The sequence below is a fragment of the Cydia strobilella genome, chromosome 13 (assembly GCF_947568885.1).
Source record: "Cydia strobilella chromosome 13, ilCydStro3.1, whole genome shotgun sequence".
Classification (NCBI taxonomy): Eukaryota; Metazoa; Arthropoda; class Insecta; order Lepidoptera; family Tortricidae; genus Cydia; species Cydia strobilella.
This window is the reverse complement of record NC_086053.1, coordinates 3,005,341-3,030,200: the sequence shown is the minus strand read 5'-3', so window position 1 is coordinate 3,030,200 and position 24,860 is coordinate 3,005,341. Positions and strand designations below refer to the sequence as shown.

General features: G+C 37.7%; 1 protein-coding gene across 3 annotated transcripts in view; it reads right to left on the bottom strand.

Moving 5' to 3' along the window:
* LOC134746435 (insulin receptor substrate 1) overlaps positions 1 to 24,860 on the bottom strand; it is a 58,407-nt gene that overhangs the window by 19,414 nt on the left and 14,133 nt on the right. The window contains exons 2-7 of one of the 3 annotated variants that reach the window (XM_063680803.1): positions 13,802 to 13,985; positions 12,873 to 12,998; positions 10,867 to 11,003; positions 9,044 to 9,148; positions 2,701 to 3,012; positions 153 to 257 (exon numbers count right to left, since the gene is read on the bottom strand). In XM_063680803.1, the coding sequence (XP_063536873.1) occupies positions 153 to 257; positions 2,701 to 3,012; positions 9,044 to 9,148; positions 10,867 to 11,003; positions 12,873 to 12,998; positions 13,802 to 13,985 (969 nt within the window). The remainder of the gene's footprint in view (positions 1 to 152; positions 258 to 2,700; positions 3,013 to 9,043; positions 9,149 to 10,866; positions 11,004 to 12,872; positions 12,999 to 13,801; positions 13,986 to 24,860) is intronic. The other 2 variants (XM_063680804.1, XM_063680805.1) reach the window with 2 other exon arrangements.

The window sequence follows — 24,860 nt, the reverse complement described above, 5'->3', positions numbered from 1 at the left end:
ACCTGCCAATCCAAGTTAACTTCAATGAGTGCCAAATGCCGTGTCGACAAACTCTCGGCCTTCAAATTAAACGCTTTCGAAGTAATCTCTTATTTCCCGTTCTCTATAGTAATATGCTATTATTTTCCATGATGACCCCCAACGTGAATTACCTTCAATGAGCTCCGAATGCCGTGTAGGTGGCCTTTCCACCTCCAAAGACTTAAACGCCTTCGAAGGCATGCTATCGCAACGATTCCTAAACGGACCGGCAGCGTCTGTAAATAAATATACAATCATAATTTTAATTTTAGGGAATTCTGAACTACCAAATTTTTTTTTTTCAGAATCTGCTTTTCTTGAATTCTTTTTAGTTTTTATTTTGTGGTCATTATGAAAAATGCCGATATTTAGGTTTTCATTAATAAATAAAGATAAAATATTTAACAGAGATTTGTTAAGTTTTATGAATAATGAAGTACAGTGCTCAAAAATATCTGAACACGCACTCTAGCGCCTTGACAATAGAGGTGTGTTGAGATATTTGTGAGCACCTTGGCCGCTCCGATAAATCTGAGGGCGACTGTACATCGTTACGTGTCAATATTGTTTAATAATTCACAAAACTAACATTGATATGATATAATTTAACGCTATCGGTATAGAAGATATACTATGGATGATATTGTGATGATTCAAATAAAGCTTAGCTTTCACAAATATCTGACTAAATACATATTGACTTTTTTGTTATCAATAGCTATTAGGAATGGTCTAAACTTTAAAGTATTTGTCCCTCTTGAAACTTTTCCGTTACAATTCTTAGAAATGCTTTATTATGTCGAATGTAAATAAATAGCAACGTACATGGCGAAGAGTTTTCAATCCTCAGATAAATATACCACTAATACATTTTTATTTCTCCTACATATGCGACAAAAAAAATAAAGAACATCTTCGTTACTTTGGTTATTTATCTAAAGTCTGAAAAACCGAGCTCCATTGAACAAATAAATACATTGTAATAAAATTAAAAGCTTATTTACACAACTAATTTTGTGCAAAGGTAACACTGCAAAAGAAAGCACAAATGTTAGTTGTGAATCATTCCTTTGATTTTTTACAATTTTTATTTAGCATGAAAAGATATAGCGTAAGCGTGCATCATTCGGGTAACGTTTAAAAATTATAAATAACTATTAAAAACTATTTAGGTTAGTAAATGAATCGTCGTGCAGCCGTAACAACCGCAACATATATTTAAATTAATTATAAGCTACTAAAATGGTACATTATATATATGCGCTTGCTATCCAGCGGTATTAGGGTCTCCCCAAATATATCGACGCAGAATCGGCAAAAGCAGATAGAAAAAACCTTTATGTCTGCGCAATAAGAGCGAAATAGTCGTCATTCGGCTCGGCTCGTATCGGCCGACGCCTGCCGAAGCCTTTTTCGCTGTTATTGCGTAGTAATAAAGGTTTTTACTATCGGACTTTGCCGATTCCGCGTCGATATATTTGGGGAGACCCCTAGTTGACGTAGAAGAGCATTTCTTAAAAACAAATACCACAATTTTGATTGTGACCTTTTTTGCAATTTTTAAATTAATTCATTCAGAATCCAGAGTTCATTCTATCCCAATAGAAGAAAAAAGTAATATTTCAATGTATAACGACCGGGAGAGGTGTCAAGTCTGATCCGAAATAACACGAAACTCATCGAAAATTACAGTTATATAAAAAAGTGCCATTTAAGAAAATGCTATAAAGCTTTAGCGCGCGCTCTATAAAATTAAAGTAACTATTTTTCTACGGTAGAAATAAAATAAACTAGGTATGAAGTGAATGAATGGCGAATGGTGAATGGAAGGCGGCTGAATGGCGTCGGATCGCACAGGATAGGAACGAATGGCGAAACCTAGTATCGGAGGCCAAGATCCACTTCGGGTCGCTGAGCCAGCGAAGTAAGTAAGTAAGTAAGTAAGTAAGTAAGTGACGCTTCTACTTTCGATCCCAGTCCCTCCATAACACACGGCTTAAACAGAGTTAAGATTCATAGTTTATTTGGTTATTATCTCTGGCCTTATGTATTCACCTAAATGGTCTTTAAAAATAACTTTCATATAGTAGAAACTTTTTTAACTATTGACTTAGTAAAAGCAATTAATTTCACATGAAAGTAATGTCAATAATTATTATATAATAAATGTTATAATATTTAATCCTTGACTAGGTATAGTAAGTATAGTTAAATTGAGACAAACATTAATGTTCTGAAATTGAATACAGTTTTATTTTAAATCTCTTAACCGGCTTATGACAAATTTTCAGTCACAAAAAAGAGGATATCTAATCAACTTTAGCATTATTTCGAACAATAATTTAATTGTTTATTATAACAAAGTTTACTCTATAACAGAGGCAAGTCTTGCTTAGTCTAAGGAAGTACATAATAAACTTATTCCATTCCAGCAAGCATAATAATTAATAATCATTAGATAAAACATTAACTAAACCCAACTATGACTAAACCAAACATTTTTTAATCGTAAATTAAAAAGAAATATTTACGAAAATTTGTTTCAATTATTTCACATTTCCAAATGCGTTTTGACATTAGGTTAACAAAACTTTATCTAGGTACCAAATTAATAAACGTGTTGAACTACAAGCTACCCTTACTACGCCCGATATAAAGCATGCGAACAAGCATACATACTCTTTGTATGAGCGGGCGAGAGTTTAGACAGCCGCGCCCCCGTACTAGCGCGTCGGTTCCACTGCGTTTTCTTCGACGTCTCAGTTCCATTGACGGCTTTGCATGAAGAGTGCCTCTGAGCTCTCTCTATAGTGACCCTGTCTACTTCGTCCCCAGTTAAAGGTGCAGATCTCGTCCGCTCGTGGACTATCTTGAGCGGTTCTTGAAAGAGCGGGCACCCGGTCGGTAGTGAGACTGTTCGGTGGTGTTTTATGAGACGAGGATGGTCAGTTTTATCGGTTATTAGTGAGTTATTCGGTGGTTGGTTCTCGGCTGCGGACAAGACAAGGAAGCTACACAAACTGGCACCAAGCACCCGGTGCGATGTGTGTTAACATGGATGGAGCGATGGTATTTATCGTTTAACTGGTTACTTTTTTTGTTTGGTACAGCTATAAAAGTGGACTGAAAATTCGAACAAGAATCACCGACACAATTTTTAAGCCGATTGGCTTCAATTAAAGCCCGACCAGAAATATATGATCATTGTCAAGAGGGCGCTGTTATTCTCATGTATGTGGTGACAGTTCAGTTTAGTATGAAAAATTTAGTTTCAATGAAATTCCGCAACATGGCGCGTGATCATATATTCCTGGTCAGGGTTTAAAACAAAAATATAAACCGGATTTCAAATAAACCTTCATGAAGAGATCTTTTTTAGGACTCAAATATCGAACTACTAGATTTTTTTGTGAATTTTAAAGAAACAGCATATTCAGGCTTTAAACCTGTATGCAATATGATTATTATATTTAGAATAAAGATTCGCTTCTAAAATAATTTGAAAGTATTTGATGTTTCTGTATTTTACTATTTCGGTGCCATAAAATCTAAATTTTTAATGATTTATCATGATATTCCATGATGATGTTGATCCATGTTACCAATACCAGTTTAGTGACAATGTCGCTTACTCTTATTGCAAATTAATCACAATTGATTAACAACCATTATTAAAAATAAAATCAAACCACCACCAAATGAAATAAATACCATCGCTCGTAACACTCTTAAAATATGCCGGCAAATATATGGTAGAGACAACATTATTTACTTATTTTGTGACTATAACTGTGGGACAAATGTCCTGTCGTTTAAACTGCTATAGTAAGAACGCTAAGCACAAAGTATTTTGTACCTACACGCCCGTTTTATCTCTGTCGCACGTGCATAATAATATTGCTGTACCGCTCACGGTACCCGCGATCAATGCCACTATGCGAGCGGGATACTGAAGGCCTACCGCGAATCACGTTCGACGTGTTGCCTCTCTGTCGCACTTGTAAATTCGTACACAAGTGTGACAGGTAGGCAATGTACCTACGTAATTATTCGTAATTACTTGGCGAAATCTCGCAACTTCGCTTTACGTCGAAGTCACGTCACGCGATTTAGGTATAAAACGGATTTTTGCGAATTTTACCACAGATTTCATACAAATAATGTTAATATCCAGAGAGGAAACCTCCACTTTCGTCTTAAGATGTTTTTTTTTTATTAATTATTAAATTTGATTTTTGCATTATTAATTCTGTAATAATCTTTTCTATACCATATTTTCTCGGCTCTTGATCATGAAATTATTATAATAATGTATTGTCGTGTACACGATATCAAATATCCAACACCGATGATCATGCGCGATCACTCTTAATGCATTAGTCATAATGCTCAAAATGCCTTAACACCTAATAGAATAACATCCTATCATGCTATCACATCCATCATTATTTGTAATACAAATAATAACAATTATTTTAATATTGTCTTCGGTTACCGCGATAGTTACTCATGAAATAAAACTATGAAAACGGATTATATCGCGTATATTGAATTTATAATACATCCCGACGTTTCGAACCCTTTACAGCGTTCGTGGTCAACGGGTGACTGAGGAAAAATTACAAAGTGCAAAAATACCCACATACTAAAATAATGAACAATCATAGAAAATCGGTTCATAACATGTTTTGCATGTACAACCAGCCTTAAAGTTTATAGTCTATGATTGTTCATTATTTTAGTATGTGGGTATTTTTGCACTTTGTAATTTTTCCTCAGTCACCCGTTGACCTCGAACGCTGTAAAGGGTTCGAAACGTCGGGATGTATTATAAATTCAATATACGCGATATAATCCGTTTTCAGAGTTTTATTTAACAATTATTTTACTTAATCTAGAGAAAATTTACATTTAGTATACTTATAACAGTTGTAATATTCAATACAAAAAGTCGTTTACGCAAAAATATCAGTAGGTACAAATACTGTAGAATCAAAAGCGATAATTTCCTTTATTTTCATAAAACATCAAACGAAACATATAGTACACTCGCCATCAGATATATCGGAGCAGCCAAAGTGCTCACAAATATCCCGAACACGCCTCTATTGTCAAGGCGCTAGAGTGCGTGTTCAGATGTTTTTGAGCACCTCGGCCGCTCCGATATATCTGGTGGCGACTGTACCTACCTTTTTTTGTACACACGACTTTGTGACTTGGAAATTGGAAATAGGTACATTAAAAGTAACTTTTTTTTATCATATAATGCGTTTTTTCTGAAATGATTAGAATGGTAAATGTCCTCCTCAGTACTTTACGTTTAAATTCTCTAAATCAGTACCCTATTTTTTTCTGTTGCACCCGTGTAAAAAACCTATGGTTATCTATGATAGATGACATCTGCCATCCAAGTCATTTCAGAAAAAAAAAATATAATTACATTCGCTGTTTTCGGCCAAGCGCGGCGAAGCATACGTTCGATATTTTTTTTATAGTTATTGCATTATAAGCCTTAAGATTTACTTTGTTAACCTTTTCGACGCCAACGACGGATATATCCGAACCGCAGGTCCGACACCAATGACGGATTAAACCGTCACAGACCACAGAGCAACATAGACCTACGTGCATATGCATAAAGTTCAATTTCAGTTTTGACACTTCGGTGACGTGGCGTCTGATTGACAGCTTTTGTGTTTGACACGGCGGTTCGAAAAGGTTAAGTCTTGAATCAAACAACAGGTGTTAAGCTAATTAATTTGACAAGTATATACTCACAAATATCTGACAAACATCAAGTAGGATTATTGAAAAAAATTAATCATCCATTTTATTTAACTTGACGAAGAATAAAAGGAAACCGCGTCGCTAAGACGGAGCTGTGACTTCATGACAAGCAGATTTTGTACGCACACATACTTACACTTATTGGATAAGGTAAAAGGTAAGCCAATGACCGCTCGGCCCTTCGAGTTGTGAATGTGTGCTTGCGCATGTACAGTCGAAGGCAAAAATATCGATCCAGACAAATGGCTCAAAAATATGTGAACACGACTTTATTGTCTAAGGCGTAAGAGCGTACACATATTTTTGAAACTTTGGGAATGTATATATATTTATGCCCTTGACTGTACATACGAGAAAAATATAGGTGTTATGGAGTCACAGTTTTAGCGACGTTATTTCCGTAACATTTTAGGTCCGTTATGGCTTATGTAACAAAAAACCCAAAACCTCATTTGTTTGACAGATATTAGTTAACAATTATCTGAAGAAACGAGATAACATAACGTTTCGTAGATATTCGTCTCGCTTGCACTAGTAACGCCGTGGAAAGCTGCATTCAAAAATCAGTTTAGGGATATACTTTATAATATGCAATTAACATTAAATATAGTTAAAAGATTTACTCTATAAGTCTATATCCGTAGAAAGTTTCCAACAGCATGTTTAGATTAGTAGCAGGATACATATAGCTAAACAAGATTGGAAGATACGAGTTTACAAAGCGGTAGTTTTAGCACTCACCAGAGGTCGCTAATAACTAAAGATGATTCATACTATTTACTTATTTTACTAGGTCATATAAATTTGTGACGTTTTCAAGCAAAAGGTACCACATTGTCGCTTGCTATAAGGACGAAATTTGCTTGTATCTTTATACGAATAACCTGTCACAGCGTCCTTATGGCAAGCGACAATGTGGTACCATTTGCTTGAAAACGACACATTTATTGATTTCGAAGTGCGACGAACACTACTTACTTGGTACCATCGCTCACACTGTTAACCTCGTAAGTTCCACCATACAAAGTTTCCCCATTTTTAATTTGAACCTTGTTGTATAGAAGATTAGGGTGACTTTCGTTTGTTTTAGAAAACAATGAAACAAAAGAAATGCTACTTAATTCAGCTAGTGTAAGGTTCTAATTAGATTGAAACAGAGTGTACATTGTAATGCACATTGGGCCTTACGTGGTTAACTGACCGTAAACCTTATTACAAAAGGCATAAGGTCCACCAATGGACAGTTAAACCCCGGCAAGCTCGGCCGAATTGCACCTTTTCATACAAACGTAGTTCCGCTCTCATTTTAAAACTACGTGTTGGATTGTAATGAAACTTTGCACATACAATGACATGACGTATATCTAGATCTGTAATTAGTTTATATAGCTCCAGTTTATAAAACAAACGAAATAGAGCAAAAACAAGTTTGGTATGAAAAACTTAAATTCGCTGTCTTTTTTTAACTATGGTATCTGAAGCCACATAAACTAATTAGAGACATAGATATACCTTATCCTATTGTAAGTACAAAGTTTCAGAGCAATCTAGCTAGTCGTTTTAAAATGAGAGCGGAACTACGTTTGTATGGAGAACCGAGCTTGCCGGGAACTATGTACTAACAAAGTAGAATCATTCCACATTCAATAGATGGAGTGATCAAGGCAAAAAAGCTGTCCATAAGAAGTTCTAAATCGCGCTATCGAAGTTTTCTAAGTCGGTGGTGCAAAGCGTAATTATCGACTCTCACTTGACTTTTTCTTAATTTGCAAACCAATTAATCTCTTATAATCGCATTTTACCAAGATATTCAAATAATGAATAGTGCAAAGTACAGTCAGATGCAGAGATACATGACACGCCCTGCATAGAAGTTTGTTTATTTGTAAATATCTCTGTAGGTGATTGTACTAGTTCAATTACTACGATTGTACTGCTTACCATCAGGCGGGCCGTATGCTTGATTGCCACCGACGTGGTATAAAAAAAAAAAGAATTTTAAATAGGTACGACAAAAAACAACTTGAAATATACGATATTTCTGTTACCTCGTTATTGACGTGAGAAGCAGAATATATAACACGAGCATAAATACGTGATTTATCTTCGACGTTACATATGGGCCCTTGTCAATCGGCTCAAATGATAATTTGCTTCAGATATAGAATAAAACAACCTAAGTTATTTATACTCTCAATGTATTATATACTATTTTGAAATCGAATGAAAAACCTAGCCAGTAGCGACCTCTAACGTTCACGCGTTGTTAGTTCAGACAAGGCGCTTGCACATATATAGCTGTCACAATGAATCGACTCGATAATCCATCTCGCTTCCTTTTGCTTGGTGTAAGAGAGAGAGGGAATCGGCTCGAATATCACTGTGGCTCTATAAGCTGGTACAACCACTGTATGATAGCATGATGAAAATGCATAAGGTATTTGGTAGACGAAACGACATTCACATTTGCTAATGATGCGGTACGCCAGAAGCCAGAATACGGATTTTTCGGTTTTAATCTGAGCTTTTGTTTATAAAACCACCTTTGGTACATAAAATGTTGTTTAAATCAATGGGGTTGGCAACTGTCAAAGGTTTGCAGAGATGGCGCCATCATAGCTTGCCCCTTTTTCTATGAGATTTGGCTTAAAGGGGACAAAAAACAAAAAATTTGACACAATTCTAGGGATTGACAGGGCAAACTATGCTGGCGCTATCTGCTAATTATTTCGACCGGCCAACCCCATTATCAACTCATCAAGTCACGATACATCTAAAATTAATTAAGTGGTATGCAATTAATTTCGTTGGTTATTTTTTTATTTTGAAAGTGCGATAAAATTAATAACTTATTATGTGTTCGACTTCGGCTTACAGTGCAATTTAAAAATGTAACAGATTTGCTATTATAACACTATTTATTTATAATGTTGTTATTTATTGCGTTACATTTATTTCGTATAACAGTGGAGTTTCTTAGTGATTCAAAATATTTCTTTATTATTAAAATGAACAATCAAGCATAGATTAAAACCGTAAGAATATATGGCTTGCCATATCAAAAAGTACCTTATGGATACATAAGGCCCATTTTGACATGTAAAACCACATTACAAAGTCAGAAGTTAACTGTGATTGGTCCATCAAATTTACCATCCGCACTATCACCACCGCAACACATAACCGTGGCCATACAGAAAAGCGTCCTATCCCTCTGCGCTAAGGTGCACTTTACCGTTGGTGGTGAGAGGCGCAATGGCGGCCGCCGAGTCATCTATGGAGTAAGTGTTGGTTGAACACACGCATTGTCTAATGCATGAGCCAACGCAGAGGCCCTTTTCTGCAATAGATTTGTGCCAATTTATACCTTACATCTTGGTCTGAGGGTTCAATTTTGAATGAACTGAGGCTAGCTTAATATGGTAATGTCTTGTAACTTCAGTATGCTGAGGCGGTCTACACAATCGTATCAGAATCGTATTTGAGATACAGCCTGGTGACAGACGGACGGACGGACAGCGAAGTCCCGTCCCGGGTCCCGTTTTTACCCTTTGGGTACGGAACCCTGAAAACTATTCCCCTACGGCATGGTGCGATAGATGCTGGCAGCATTTCCTCACTGTACTTAGGGTGAATTTAATAAAAGCTTGTAATTACAGGTGACTGTATGTCGTTTTAGTTTAAGAAAGGTCTTGATTCGTTCTCTTAAGAAAATTGGGTTTAGTTAAATATTACCAATAAGAATATTAAAGGTAAAAAAGGTCCGCAAATTGACGAAAATACACGTACTGCTTTCTTATGTAGTGAGGAAATAGTAACTAAAATATTTCAATTATCAAAAATATCTATGCCGACTATTGCGATTATTGTCCAGATAACGCTCAGATATTTTAAACTTTTTCATAGTATAGATTATATTGAACAAGATGTAAGGAATTCACTTCTCATGTTGGGATAGGATTTTGAATTTCCGAGGCAACTGTACACAAAACAATGCTTGCTTACACTATAATTCTAAATGTATGGTTAGTCACATTTTTCTTCAAAGGGTACTCAAGCGAAGCTGACTATACTACTGTCTAACTACAAGTTATCACTTAAAAAAATATCTTATACAAAAAATCTTCACATTAATAATCTTGACTTTTTTAATATTTTTTTCCCATTGATATATTTTACCCAGAAACCATTTTGTGCATGCTACTCTATCCACCGCTACAATCACAAAAAACAAATTTGCAAAAAGAAAATATTTTCTTTTTATTCTCTAGTGTGTGATGTTTGTATCAGGCAAAAGTGTGCCCTAGGCGGATAACAATAAGGATTCATTTTGATAGCAAACAAATTTGGTAATAATCGTTATTGACAACCAATAAAGCAATATCTTTTGACTAAGAAGATCACAAATTTTCTTTATGCAAACTATTAAGTTGGATCCACGTATATGTCGTTATTGCTTGGGATGGGACTTATAGCCTTTTTGAGATGCCTGTGTCTAGAAGTGAGTTAAGTAGGCAGATGATGATGATGATAATTGGTAAAACCTATTCCAATAAGATCATTTTAGTCTCCATTTTTTAAATTAAACTCTATATGTAGATCCAACTAACGCTACTATGTGTAGAGTCAGCATCAATAGTAGACGGTAATATACATCAAAAGTAATTATTTACCATTCTCTAGTCGTTTTACAAAAAGAGATGACTATATAAGTCAATTATAATGTCGCAGATATTTATATTTCTAAAAAACTATCACAGGGTGGCAAATAGTTTTGACATGTTCTACCCGTCTAATTGATTCTGACTGTACTTCCTGCCTTCATATTTTAAGTATAACTCCAACTCAATGTGCAACTGCATTGCTTCATTTGCAACTGATTGCGAGTTTTATAAAACTGTTTAAGTCATCAATAACTTATCGTGAACACAACTAAGTTAAGAGCAGAGTGAGAAGAATTATCATAATAAAAGTCGCGACCAATTTTAATTCTTGAGACAATCCTCAACCGACAATAGATCTACACACTTGAAAATAAGGTCGAATTTTCAAACTTACCGTTGGAAAGGCCTGCTCTAGGCCTCTGGCCTTCGGAGACCGTTTGCCGTCGAGGACGAGGATGCTCGTCGTCTGATTTCGGCATCGTGATATGATCCCTCTCGTTCTCTGTCTCTTTCGCACAGTTGCGCATTGCACTGAAATAGTAAGAATTGGGTTCAATAAAAAAGTTGAATGATTATGAAAAAGATAATAGGATTCAGAATTGAACCCTGTGGTACTCCGAGCTACGGTTATGCGTTTGTGGTTGAATTTATTCGATCCCAATAAAAAACATTGGGATCACTCGTGTTTGTGAAACCTAAGAATATTTAGGCCTAAATGCCAAAGGATCGTTGGTGCTTAAGTTTGTATAGGTCATCTCATACAATCAAACGCTTTAGAAAAATCGCAGCCAACTCCTGTGGCATATTTTCGATGATTTTAGTATCTAATCTGCATTATAACGTATGCGGAATTAAATCTGGACAAAGTTTTGAACATTTAAAAAGTAAAAAAATTAATAAACTGAAATCATATCTTAACGCTAATTTAAAGTCTATATATCTGTGAATTAATCCTGTTAGTTTCATGGGCATTGGATTCCTTGTCTTGAAATTATGGTCAACCGAGTAGAACAACGTCGCGAAATTGTATGTAATTTCTTCAGTACTAATTCGCTATGGCCGAAAGCGAAGATAGTGGAACATTTTATGGAAGCGGGTTAGAGCTAAAGCTCTGTTTATAATATTTTTTCGTCATTTTTCTTTACAAAAAAACTACCGCTGGGAAGCATGGTTCAGGGAAACGTTCCAGCATTAGCCAGTTTTCTGAGAGAGACCGATTAAAGAAAATGACGGCCGCGAACATTCAAATGTGACAGTAAAACTGTTTAAAAATATGTATCTTGAAGACATGGGCATCGACAAACATTCAAGAAAAGTTAAGCCCACCGTCTACGAAAACAAAAGAAAAGTGAAAATGCGGCTACGTCATTTAGTCAAAAATATAAAAAAACAGTTGTTTTTGCATTATGGGATCTATGAGTGACTAATCATATGAGGTGCGTTGGGATAAGTTGAATGGGTTTCTCATAAGGGGTAAGACAAAAAAATTATCCGTATGCCGAAGCATTACGGGCGATTGTTCATCCTACCCCTCATGAATAACCCATTCAATCTTACCCCAACGCACCTTGTTACTTAAAATTTAAGTTCTTGGCAAGGTAATTAATATTTTGAGAACACCAATGGTCCAACGGATGAGAACGTCAAATATTACGTGATTCGAAGTTACATAAAAAAGTTTTCCCAAGGAAGATAAAATTGGAAATTAAATAAGCCAACATATGTGTTTTCGACAGCGATGGAAATAAAGTACAACAACTTCCGTTAAAAATCTCGCATTGTAGTAAATACAATGTTGTATTTGTTTAATACGACATTGAATTGTGTACAAATTTCATTCCGCATACGTTACTTAAGTAGTCATTCGTAATTATCTTATTTAAACAGCTGCAAAGTGCTTTAAATATGTTCAAATTGTAGATTGTGAAGTAGAGCAATGACGCCTTGTTCAATACAATAGGGTGTTTGACTGTATTTAAAATAAATTATTTTACACCATGCATGAAATAAAGCACCAGAAGATTAATAGAGAAACGTAGACAGCAGTTATTTTTAGACACAATTTTTATTTTAAAACTCGTATAAAACTATAAAGAGTAGGTAATTTGATTGTGACGTCACATGCTAGTGTTTTATATAAATTCCATGGTAGCAAAACCGTTTTGACAGTTAGAAAAAAGAAATGGATTTACCTAGTAGTCAAATACGCTATTGATTAATTTTATTATATTAACGAAAAGATTTTGAATGACCAACAAGCACTGGGAAACGCAGCAGTCGAACCAAGTAAGTTTTCCTTAATATTGCTGGTGAGAATTGGAGGCTCCCCATTGTCAGATTAAAATGTAAATTGTTAGAACGCAGCACTGAGTAAGTTGGGCGAAAATTGGCTACACTCACTGGTAGATGGTGGAGTGCATGCTCTGGGCGATGTTGGAGTCGTCCGTGTGCATCCACAGCTCGCCGTCGCCCGTCGCCGTTTGCCGGCCCACCTCCATGTAGAAGAAACACTCTGAATCGCCGCATCTGAAATTGTAAGTTTGAGGGTGAGTATCGCAGATCTATGGCACTAACATTTAAAGATAACTGAAGCCTGCAAAAGTTTTCACGTATGAGCAAGATACATTACATATAACAAACGGTCTTCAATCCTGGACACATCGAAACCACCCATGTTTTGAAGCACAGGATACAAGAAGGATCCTGTGCATCTGGACGAAGCGTTGTAAGTCTGGCTACACTTAGATATAATGCTCTAGTCTTATTTTATCTACCTGGCCGCTTTTTTACGTGTTAAGTTTGACCGACCGGTCTGGCCTAGTGGGTAGTGACCCTGCCTGTAAAGCCGAGGGTCCTGGGTTCGAATCGCGGTAAGGGCATTTATTTGTGTGATGAGCACATATATTTGTTCCTGAGTCATGGGTGTTCTCTACGTATTTAAGTATTTATATATTATATATATCGTTGTCTGAGTACCCATAACACAAGCCTTTTGGGCTTACCGTGGGACTTAGTCAATCTATGTAAGAATGTCCTATAATATTTATTTATTTATAACTGAAACCCAACATAATCTTCTTAGGTTATTTAAGGAGTTTTGTCTACGACGGTATGACTCTGTGGCTCCTAGCCAAGTGACATTTGTTGATAGAAAAATTAGAAAATGCCAATCGAAAGTGAAATTATGTATGGAACTGGAAATAAACACGTGACTACATTTTTTCTTTTCGATCGGCGTTTATACGATTGTCATCTTGGCTAGGTCCCCGGGTAAGAATCAGGGTCGTATCTGTGAAGTGAAGTCTATTACAGCCCCTGTATATACGTACCTTCTAATGTTCTTCAAGGAGTACTCGATCTTCTCCGGGATGCCTAAATCACTGATGACATTGTTGTGGCTCTTGATCTTGACAAGTGTCAGCGTCTTGTCCGTCAAGCACAGGTTGTACAGCCCCTGGATGTTCTTGGACGCTCCCAGTCCTTTCTTCTGTACATTTACTTGCCAAACGTGTTCTGGAAAAGAGAATGGTCAAATTTAAATTGGTTTAAGTTGACTAAAGTTGTGAGATAAATGTCCAAAACTTGCAAGACGTGGATATTGCGTGTTTAGGCACACGTGACTGACACGCTAATAGTTAATCGTAGTCTAAATATTACAATAAAAATAGCGTATAATCAGCTGCAGAGATAGTTTACCCCCCTGCAAACAAATTTCTATGCAGGCGGGGGTCAGTTATACTAACAGCAACACTTGATTGACCTTAAGTATTTACAATAAGCTAAAATAGATGTCATATATTAAAGGAAAAGTGAGGTGCTCAATAATATATGAACACACACTCACGCCTTGACAATAATGGAGGCGTGATAAGATATTTGTGAGCACCATGGCCGCTCCGATACATCTGATGACGACTGTACAATATGTTGTATGTAACCTCTTAAACATTTGGTACGGAGATAGGTTTTATCGCGGAAATTAAATCACGATTCAACGCTGACAAAGTCGCGGGAAGAAGCTAGTGTTAAATCTCCAATTATTTTATTCAAAATATTAATCATACAATTTATACACTAAATTATTTGTGTTTATATTGCCGGTACGTTATAAATAAAGCAGTTTGCCTTGGAATGCATTTCCACAACACAAATTGGGCTACACGCAAACAAAATTATGCAATGTTTACGATGCACTTGTTTTCTTCTAACGTCGGTAAACAAGTCGTGACTCGTGTTTATAATTGTTTTGTTACGTTTATAAACTCATTAAGTAACGTTAATAGTCATAAAGACAGAGAAAGATTGCGTTATTCATAAAAAACCGGGCAAGTGCGAGTCGGACTCCCGCACCGAGGGTTCCTACTTTTTAGTATTTGTTGTTATAGCGGCAACAGAAATACATCATCTGTGAAAATTTCAACTGTCTAGCTATCACGGTTCATGAGATACAGCCAGCTGGTGACAGACAGACAGACGGGCAGCATCATCATCATCATTGGCCACAGCATCTTTACAGATGATAGTTGCAGCGATTAGAGGTATTTGAGGAGATGTCTACAGTCTACATCGACTGCGGTGACTGTAAAGACCAATGGCTGATCGGCATTTCTTGCCGCACCGATCACAGATGTGTCTTGACTCCTGGGGTGGTCCAGCAGCTCTGCGAATTCGTTTCTGGTTAAGGTGATCCAACCAGAGCTCGTCGTGCTTTGCCATGCCTTCCCGCAGGTTACGACGCCACTCGGGTCTCATCTCCGCGCGTTCCTCCCAACGGTTAGTTGGAATGCTGAAGCCATTCATGTCGCGCTTACATGAATCCTTGAAGCGGAGAACGGGGCGACCAACCGGTCTCTTAGCTTCGGCAATCTGTCCGAGCATGACTTCACGTGGCAATCTGTCAGGGTCCATTCTATGAACGCAGCGGCGGAGTCTTAGTAATAGGGTCCCGTTTTTACCCTTTGGGTACGGAACCCTAAAAAAGCCGTTGAAAATAGAAAATAACAACAAGTGCGAGTCGGACTTGCGCACCGAGGGTTCCGTATTTTTTAGTATTTGTTGTTATATCGGCAACAGAAATACATCATCTGTGAACATTTCAACTGTCTAGCTATCACGGTTCATGAGATACAGCCTGGTGACAGATAGACAGACGGACAGACGAGTCTTAGTAATAGGGGTTCCGTTTTTACCCTTTGGGTACGAAAGTTACGAAACCCTAAAAACCAGCCGACTTAAGGAAGTGAGGACATTGGCGGTTGTCGACAAATGTTAATTGAATCTTTATGACATTAAGGGCCACTTGCACCACTCACTAACCCGGGGTTAACTGCTTAAATCTGGAGTTGCCATGGTTAACAGTACAATTTGACACTGGGTTTAGACAGACGGACAGACGAGTCTTAGTAATAGGGGTCCCGTTTTTACCCTTTGGGTACGAAAGTTACGAAACCCTAAAAACCAGCCGACTTAAGGAAGTGAGGACATTGGCGGTTGTCGACAAATGTTAATTGAATCTTTATGACATTAAGGGCCACTTGCACCACTCACTAACCCGGGGTTAACTGCTTAAATCTGGAGTTGCCATGGTTACCAGTACAATTTGACACTGTGTTTAGACAGACGGACAGACGAGTCTTAGTAATAGGGTCCCGTTTTTACCCTTTGGGTACGAAAGTTACGAAACCCTAAAAACTAGCCGACTTAAGAAAGTGAAGACATTGGCGGTTGTCGACAAATGTTAATTGAATCTTTATGAAATTAAGGGCCACTTGCACCATTCACTAACCCGGGGTTAACTGGTTAAACCTGGAGTTGCCATGTTTACCAGTACAATTTGACACTGGGTTTCAAGACAAGTGGCGCTTATAGTGTGTGACTGAAACCGGGTTTTTTGCCGAAACCGAAGGTTCGGATTTGCTCTAGTTTCGGCTAAAACCGAACCTTCGGCCGAAACATGATGTTTATGCCAAAATCTGCGAAAACCGAAACTTCGGGTCGGAATAAATTCTATAAACGCCTATTAGAATTTTATTTTTAGGTCAATATCATTGCAATTAATAATGAATTAAGATAAACACAATTAATTAATTACAGTAATCGTGTATTCAATGAGGATTAATTTTCCTCGTTGATTTTCACAATTAAACTCGAATCGCATTTAATGAATTGCAAATGTATATTTAATTCATTATTATCATCATCATTGCCATGGTTACCAGTACAATTTGACACTGTGTTTAGACAGACGGACAGACGAGTCTTAGTAATAGGGTCCCGTTTTACCCTTTGGGTACGAAAGTTACGAAACCCTAAAAACTAGCCGACTTAAGAAAGTGAAGACATTGGCGGTTGTCGACAAATGTTAATTGAATCTTTATGAAATTAAGGGCCACTTGCACCATTCACTAACCCGGGGTTAACTGGTTAAACCTGGAGTTGCCATGTTTACCAGTACAATTTGACACTGGGTTTCAAGACAAGTGGCGCTTATAGTGTGTGACTGAAACCGGGTTTTTTGCCGAAACCGAAGGTTCGGATTTGCTCTAGTTTCGGCTAAAACCGAACCTTCGGCCGAAACATGATGTTTATGCCAAAATCTGCGAAAACCGAAACTTCGGGTCGGAATAAATTCTATAAACGCCTATTAGAATTTTATTTTTAGGTCAATATCATTGCAATTAATAATGAATTAAGATAAACACAATTAATTAATTACAGTAATCGTGTATTCAATGAGGATTAATTTTCCTCGTTGATTTTCACAATTAAACTCGAATCGCATTTAATGAATTGCAAATGTATATTTAATTCATTATTATCATCATCATAACAGACTATTATTTCGCTTATCTCCTACTGTTGACCGTAAAATCTTCACGGTTCCTTCTTAATAAGTCGTATAAAAATAAAGCATTTAATTCCGATTTTCCTATGATTATTTAACTACCAGTTAATAACTTCTTTAGTCTAGAAGGCGTCTCCTAACTTCCAATGCCAAGGTTGTCAGACAATTCCCACAATTCGTAAATTCTAGTCGGTCGTAAAATTTTTGCCGCTGTGGGATCTCTTAGGCGTCTCCGCAACTTTTTACCACTTTCCACTAAAACCGCGCTGGCCCAATCCCTTCTTCTTCCCATTTTAGACTATGCCGACATCTCTTATCTCGATCTTACCGAAGAGCAATTGAACAAGATTGAACGGCTTCAAAATGTGTGCATTCGCTTCATTTTCGGGCTACGAAAATTTGATCATGTCTCCAGCTTCCGGTCACAGCTCAGGTGGTTACCGATTCGTTTCCGACGTAATACACATATCCTGTCTCTACTCTATCGCACTTTATTTATTCCAAATACTCCTGAATACCTTAAAAAACGGTTTAGTTTTCTTTTGTCTGTTAGGTGTTCTCAGAATCGCCTTCTTGCTGCCCCTCGGTCATCTAGTAAGTTCTACAACAAATCCTTCACTTTCCAGTCTGTAAGATTGTGGAATGCTTTGCCCATTGATATAAGACGTGCTCAATCCCTACCCATTTTTAAAAAACTTCTAAAAGAACACTATTTAAAATCTCTTTCTTAGTCTTGGTCCTTTCACTTACACATATATATTTTTCTTTTTGTTCACGCTACCTGGTCGTTATTCTTCTCTTGCTTGAATTCTCATTATGTATTTATGTATTTTGTGTAGGTTTATGTAGTGTATTATTGTTGCTTAAATAATATATGTAGTTTATTTTTCATTGTTTGTTATTTATACTTAGGTATTTGATTTGTAAACTTTACACCTTTGTTATTTTGCACTGCCCATTAACTTATTTCTAGCCAGTGAATCGCTATCTGAAGGTTGTCTGGAAGAGATCGCTTTTTAGCGATAAGTCCGCCTGTTGTTACCTACTCACTTATGTCCTGTCATTGTTTGTAACATGTATTTTTCTTTGTAGTGCACAATAAAGTATTTTATTATTATTATTTCTCTTTATTAATCTTTTTTCTTAAGTTAGGATTTTTATAATATGTATATAAAAGTAAAATATAAAACACTAACAAAACAATACAAAATACATATAAACACATTATAAAAAACCTAACCTAGGGTGCCGCCAGCAGCGAGGCAGGGCCCAAGCTGCCGGTGGTCAGGGCCGCAGAGAGAGGAACCGGCGGACTATCCGCGCCGTGTCCAAGATCACCGCCTTCTGCATCTGACCCTTGATCCAACCACCCAGCGAGAGTCTCTCTAGGTGTTGGTCGAGACTCTTCGCAATGAGACCGTTCGCTGACACGACTATAGGAACAATGATCGTCGAGTCAACATTCCACATGGCGGTTATCTCGTGAGCCAAGTCTAGGTACTTGCTGGACTTGTCCTTCTCGGCTTTCACGAGATTCTTATCATGGGGGATGGTGACGTCGACGAGCACAGCCCGGCGCTGCGTTCGATCTATGAGCACGATGTCAGGCTTATTGGCTACAATAGTCCTGTCAGTGATGATAGACCGATCCCAATAGAGCGTGGCACGACCATTCTCGAGAACTGGCACAGGTAAATACTTGTAGTACGGTACTTCGCGGTCCACAAGGCCATATAGAAGAGCAAGCTGCTGGTGAATAATCCTGGCTACGAGATTATGTCTGTGCAAGTACTCGCCGTTAGCAAGATGAGAACAACCGGAAATGATATGCCTGACTGACTCTCCGGGACGGCGGCATGCCCGACAAATGTCGACCGTACCGTCCTTCAGGATATATTTCCGATAGTTGTTCGTCATCATAACTTCGTCCGCAATTGCACAGGCAAAACCCTCGGTTTCTCCGAAGAGGTCCCCGAATCGTAACCAGTTCACCGACGCGAGCAGGTCTACATCGGGTCCCGTGAGGGCCTTGTAGAACCGCCCGTGTAGCTGCTTATCCTTCCATACCGCCCTGCGGTCCGCAGTACTTTGTACCACAGGTTTGTGCCAGTTCTCGTTTGCCAAGGAGAGCGGCGTGAGTTTCCTGTCTACTGCCACCACGTCACAATGTATCCCACACTCGTTGTTAAGGAAATAATTCCTGAGATTGCACACCTCGCGGTTGTGGAGATCTTTGGCGTTTAGGAAGCCTCGGCCTCCACACTTCCGTGGGATGTACAATCTCATAACTGACGAGCGTGGGTGTAACATACGGTGTGTGGTGAGCAGTAGCCGGACCCTCCGATCCAGGGCATCCAGCTCGGTCTGAGTCCACCTTAGTATGCCAAAGGAGTATATGAGTAGGGGCATTACCCAGGCGTTGAAGGCGCGCACTTTGTTGCCTCCTGACAAAAGACTGTTAAGGACTTTTGTGAGCCGACTGAAAAAGCGCTCCTTCACCGTCCGTCTAATACCCCCATCCTCAATACCTAACGACTGTGACATACCAAGGTATTTATAGGTTTCTGATTCAGAGATAGATCTGAAAGACATAGTCTCAGAAAGTTGTAAATTTGTTGAACTTACAACCTTCCCCCGCTGTACATGCATAACCGCACACTTATTATTATTATTATTATTCTACAGTACAAGTAACTGTAAAAAAATGTTTTTTTGTGACACACACTTTTATTGCTGACTGTACTTCTTCTCGTCTGCATGTCTATCGAGTACTTCTTGAAACCTTTATAATGAGCCTAAACTTGATGTGTTTGTATTATTCCATTGAGGAGTTCCTTTGGCTACCTACCGGCTGCATCATCAGAACACCTCCATGTTAGCATATTATTGCATTGTCACCGGAATTACGACAGTACTCCAAATTTCAACTGAATCAGATACCGGGAAGTGGTTCGAATTTTAGTTACAAGATTTGAAGCACTATATACATATACAAAGGTTTAATATATACGCAGTGAAGCTAAATAAAAGTGTGTAATAATAAAAACCGCAGCACCGGACGCCGCTCCGTAGTGCGGAGCAGTGTGATAACCGCCACAGTTCACCGTCGGCTGCCAATAAGGACGGATTTCTAATTGGTTTTCTATAGCCTTACGACTAATGACGACCGTCAAAACGCCTAATGTCATTTTCCTGGTATGCATATTTATGCACAAACACGGATGCGGTTACTCATGGGAATTCTGCGTCGATAAGGCCCAACAATAATAGTAAACAACTCACTGTACGTAACAGAAGAGCTTACATACACAATTTGCCGTTGTAATATGAACTTTATTGACTTGGATTTAAAAGTTAATTTTGTAACTGCAGTTGTAAACATATTCAATTTGTAAACATTAATCAGTACTTAGTCATCAGAAGAGCTGAAATACTCATTCCGCTATTTAAATGTGAATCTTACACGCTTGCGTTTAAAACTCATTTTTCATAAGCACTGCTATAATTTATACATAGTAAGTTTTGAAACAGTGCGTCAGTGTTGTTTCATATTAATTTGTAGATTGTATCGGTAAAGGAAAATGTTGTTTTGAACACAATTTTTTGGGTAATTCCACTAATTCCTAATTGGCCTGAAACTTTCGCTGTATAATTAGTTTCAACTAATTAACAAAAGGAATTCCCTTACGGTAAAAGATTAAGTGTTCCTGAAATTACGAGGAGAACTAACCTAATTACTTATTACGTAGAATATCCTTTTAATTAGTTTTTCTGCTTTTTTAGGGTTCCGTACCCAAAGGGTAAAAACGGGACCCTATTACTAAGACTCCGCTGTCCGTCTGTCTGTCACCAGGCTGTATCTCATGAACCGTGATAGCTAGACAGTTGAAATTTTCACAGATGATGTATTTCTGTTGCCGCTATAACAACAAATACTAAAAACATAATAATATAAATATTTAAATGGGGCTCCCATACAATAAACGTGATTGTTTTGCTGTTTTTTCCGTAATGGTACGGAACCCTTCGTGCGCGAGTCCGACTCGCACTTGGCCGGTTTTTTGTTTTACTTTTCCCGCCCGTAATGATGAACATAATCAAAACATAAACATAGATAATCATGAAAACTAAGTACAAAAAAGTAATTTATGCTCAGAACCAGTTGGTCTAAGCCTTTTAATGGTTCTGTACTTTATAGGTACTACTTATTTTAATATTTTTAATCAACTGATTTTTTTTTTGGGTTGGAAGGTCAGATGGCAGTCGCTTTCGTAAAAACTAGTGCCTACGCCAATTATTGGGATTAGTTGCCAAGCGGACCCCAGGCTCCCATGAGCCGTGGCAAAAAAAATGCCGAGACAACGCGAGGAAGATGATGAATCACCTGTTTTTTTTTTGGATAGGGCAAGCCAGAGATAAGGCCCATCAACCCTCCTGTCGGGTGACATAACTCCCCAGGAGCGCTAGGGTGCATGGGGTCGCTACTCCCCTACAGCTCGCCACAAGCTGTCCTGCGTTGACTGATTGCATTGGGAAAACCAGCGAGCGGTATCCCTACGCCATTACATACAAAAATAAAAAACCGGCCAAGTGCGAGTCGGACTCGCGCACCGAGGGTTCCGTACATTTTAGTATTTGTTGTTATAGCGGCAACAGAAATACATCATCTGTGAAAATTTTAACTGTCTAGCTATCACGGTTGAGATACAGCCTGGTGACAGACAGACGGACAGCGGAGTCTTAGTAATAGGGTCCCGTTTTTACCCTTTGGGTACGGAACCCTAAAAATACAAAACAGAATAAAATAATTGAAATTGTATACAGGCTGATGACGTACTTAATACATACTGGGTGACGTACAAACTTTATCAGAATGATTAACGACTATAGGAAAACTAGTAGCGTGTTTGTTTGAAACTAGAAAATGTTAGATGTCAATCAACGGAACGGCGCCACGCTGCTGGTTTGATAAGATTACAACTTATAGTCACATAGATAAACGGGCAAAACATTTTATGCTTCCTAGTATTCGAATTTAAACTATCGTGAGACATATTAACTTAACTAACTTAACGGTTTCACTCACGTATTTTTCACTCACTCACTCAGGCACTGTTAGTGTTCGAAAATGGAGACCTAGGCTCTCCGAAACATGTCGCGCGAGTGACTAAAAATACGTGAGTGAAACCGCTAAGTTAGTTAACTTCCTAGTATTTTTAAAAGTTTTGAAATACTAAGGGGCTACCCGAGGTTTTCATAGATTTTTGACAAGTTTTGAATCGTATCTCCTACATTTTCACTACAGATAGAATTATAAGACAAACGGCTATCGGTTCTTTAATCTTTTATCTCTATTCTTGTCTACCGGATTTTGAAAGAAAATAATACTTATTTTTTTATGATTTTTTTAAACAATGTCTAAAAAAAACACTTTTTTCGTAATTAGATTGCTGTAAAGGATCTTACATATACGAAATCTACATATTTTATTTGGGTTCTTGGGTGGGTTGGGATCTCTGACAGCTCGAAAAAGTCAAATAAGTTATGGCCAGAAAACCAGTTTATTCAACTTTGATGCCATATATCGCCGCTATACTTACTCAACCTCGTATCTGCAACACTCATTTGATGACAAAAACACCCGTATTCCGAATGAAGGAAAATCGACATTTCCATCAAATGATTGTTGCAGATATGAGGTTGAGTAAGTATAGCGACGATATCTCGAAGACAATGAATTTTAAAGTAAATATGGGATGAAATACAATATTGCTGTCTGTGTGTGAAATGAGAGTCCTGGGACAAACTACAACTGTTAGTTCTCTTACAATAATGATTTAATATGTCAAATAAAATAAAATAAAACAACAGTTTGCGCAAGTAATTTTAAATATCACCCATATCACTCCCACAACTGAGATAATCTAATGACATCTCATGCATTGTAATCCGTCAAACGGTGTAGGTTGTGCAAAAACTTAACGGATGTCCCAAAAATACGTTAACATTTTTTTTTTCTTTACAAGTCTTTTATGTCATCAACATTCTTAACTATATATTTGCGATTTCTATAAGAGCAAAGAGAAAATAGTGCCATGCTTTGTCTTTATCACCGACAGGGCATTTTTTCATGGTCGGGTTATGGCATCATAGCAAGGAGGCGATGGCGAAATACCGAAATTTATAAGTGAAAGAGAAAACGGATTACGCTGCCGTACATGAAACTGTCAATACATGAATATGTCTTTCTCTTACCCCTGGTCGCTCGGTTTCATGTCTAAATATTAACTACTTGTATATACTATGCCATCAAGAGACAAAAAATCACATGCATCATCTTTTAGATATTCCATCCATTTCATTACATTGTATGATATTTACAGTTCTATAATTTATGCAAAGCACTTAGCCTTATCTTAGACTAAGATGACTAACAGAGCTGGCCTATTGACCTACAACGGGCGGCTAAATTAATTATTATTGTTGTTTGTTTTCATGCCACTATGTTGCATTTCAAAATAGCACATGCGACTATGCAGTAACAGTGCCTTAATTGCCAGGGAACTTTATGTCTTTGGAATAACGTTTACGAATCGTTAGTTTAACACTGTGAACGATGTGATGGTACAGTCGAAGGCAAAAATATCGATCCAGACAAATGGCGCAAAATTATGTGAACACGACTTTATTGTCTAAGGTGTAAGAGCGTGCACATATTTTTGAATCGTTAGGAATGTATATACAGGGTGGCTAAAAAATAAGTGCATTCCCGTTGCGAGGTTTTGGGATTATACTGAGCAACTTTTACTATAGGACCAACCCTGAAATCGAGAAAAAAAATTTGGCTGTTTCATACTTTTTGGCTGGTCCATTTTCTATGGGAGGGTAAATTTTTTTTCGCGGTTTTTTGGTTAGTCCCATAGTAAAAGATGCCATAGCGAACGGTACGCTCATGTCTCTGTGGCATATGGAAGAGTGATAGAGAGAGATTACCCTTTTGTTCGTTACGGCGCAATCGATTGGCATCTTGCCTAGGCCCTCTAACTACGCGTCAAAACTATCTTCTTCTTTTAAAATTATGGCTTCAGCCCAGTGGGACTATTTCGCCAGTATCAAGGTATTAAGAGGTTTAAAAGACAAAAATTGTACGGTTGTACAAGTCAGTGTACGGTGATTTATTAGCTCTTGTAAATCGATAGCTACACTTTACAAGAAGCACGTGGACTACCGGCCGTTGACTCCAAGATGGTGGTTAAACGCGCTTCAAAATTAATTCTCCATTCACTGCACACTACCACATTAGTTTACTGTATAATAAGCTATCGATATTACACTTTAAACAATATTAATGAGCAAAAAACAAAGTAATTAATCACGATGCTAACTATCAAGATGGCGCTCGAACCGGAAGTCCTAAAAACTATCTATGATACTCCAATAGCTTAACAGACAGAGACATTGTCAATATATGTGGGGCAATAAAATTGGACCGTAAGAATAGTTCATTACGATACAAGTGCGAAAAGTAGGAAACTAGCAAGGAG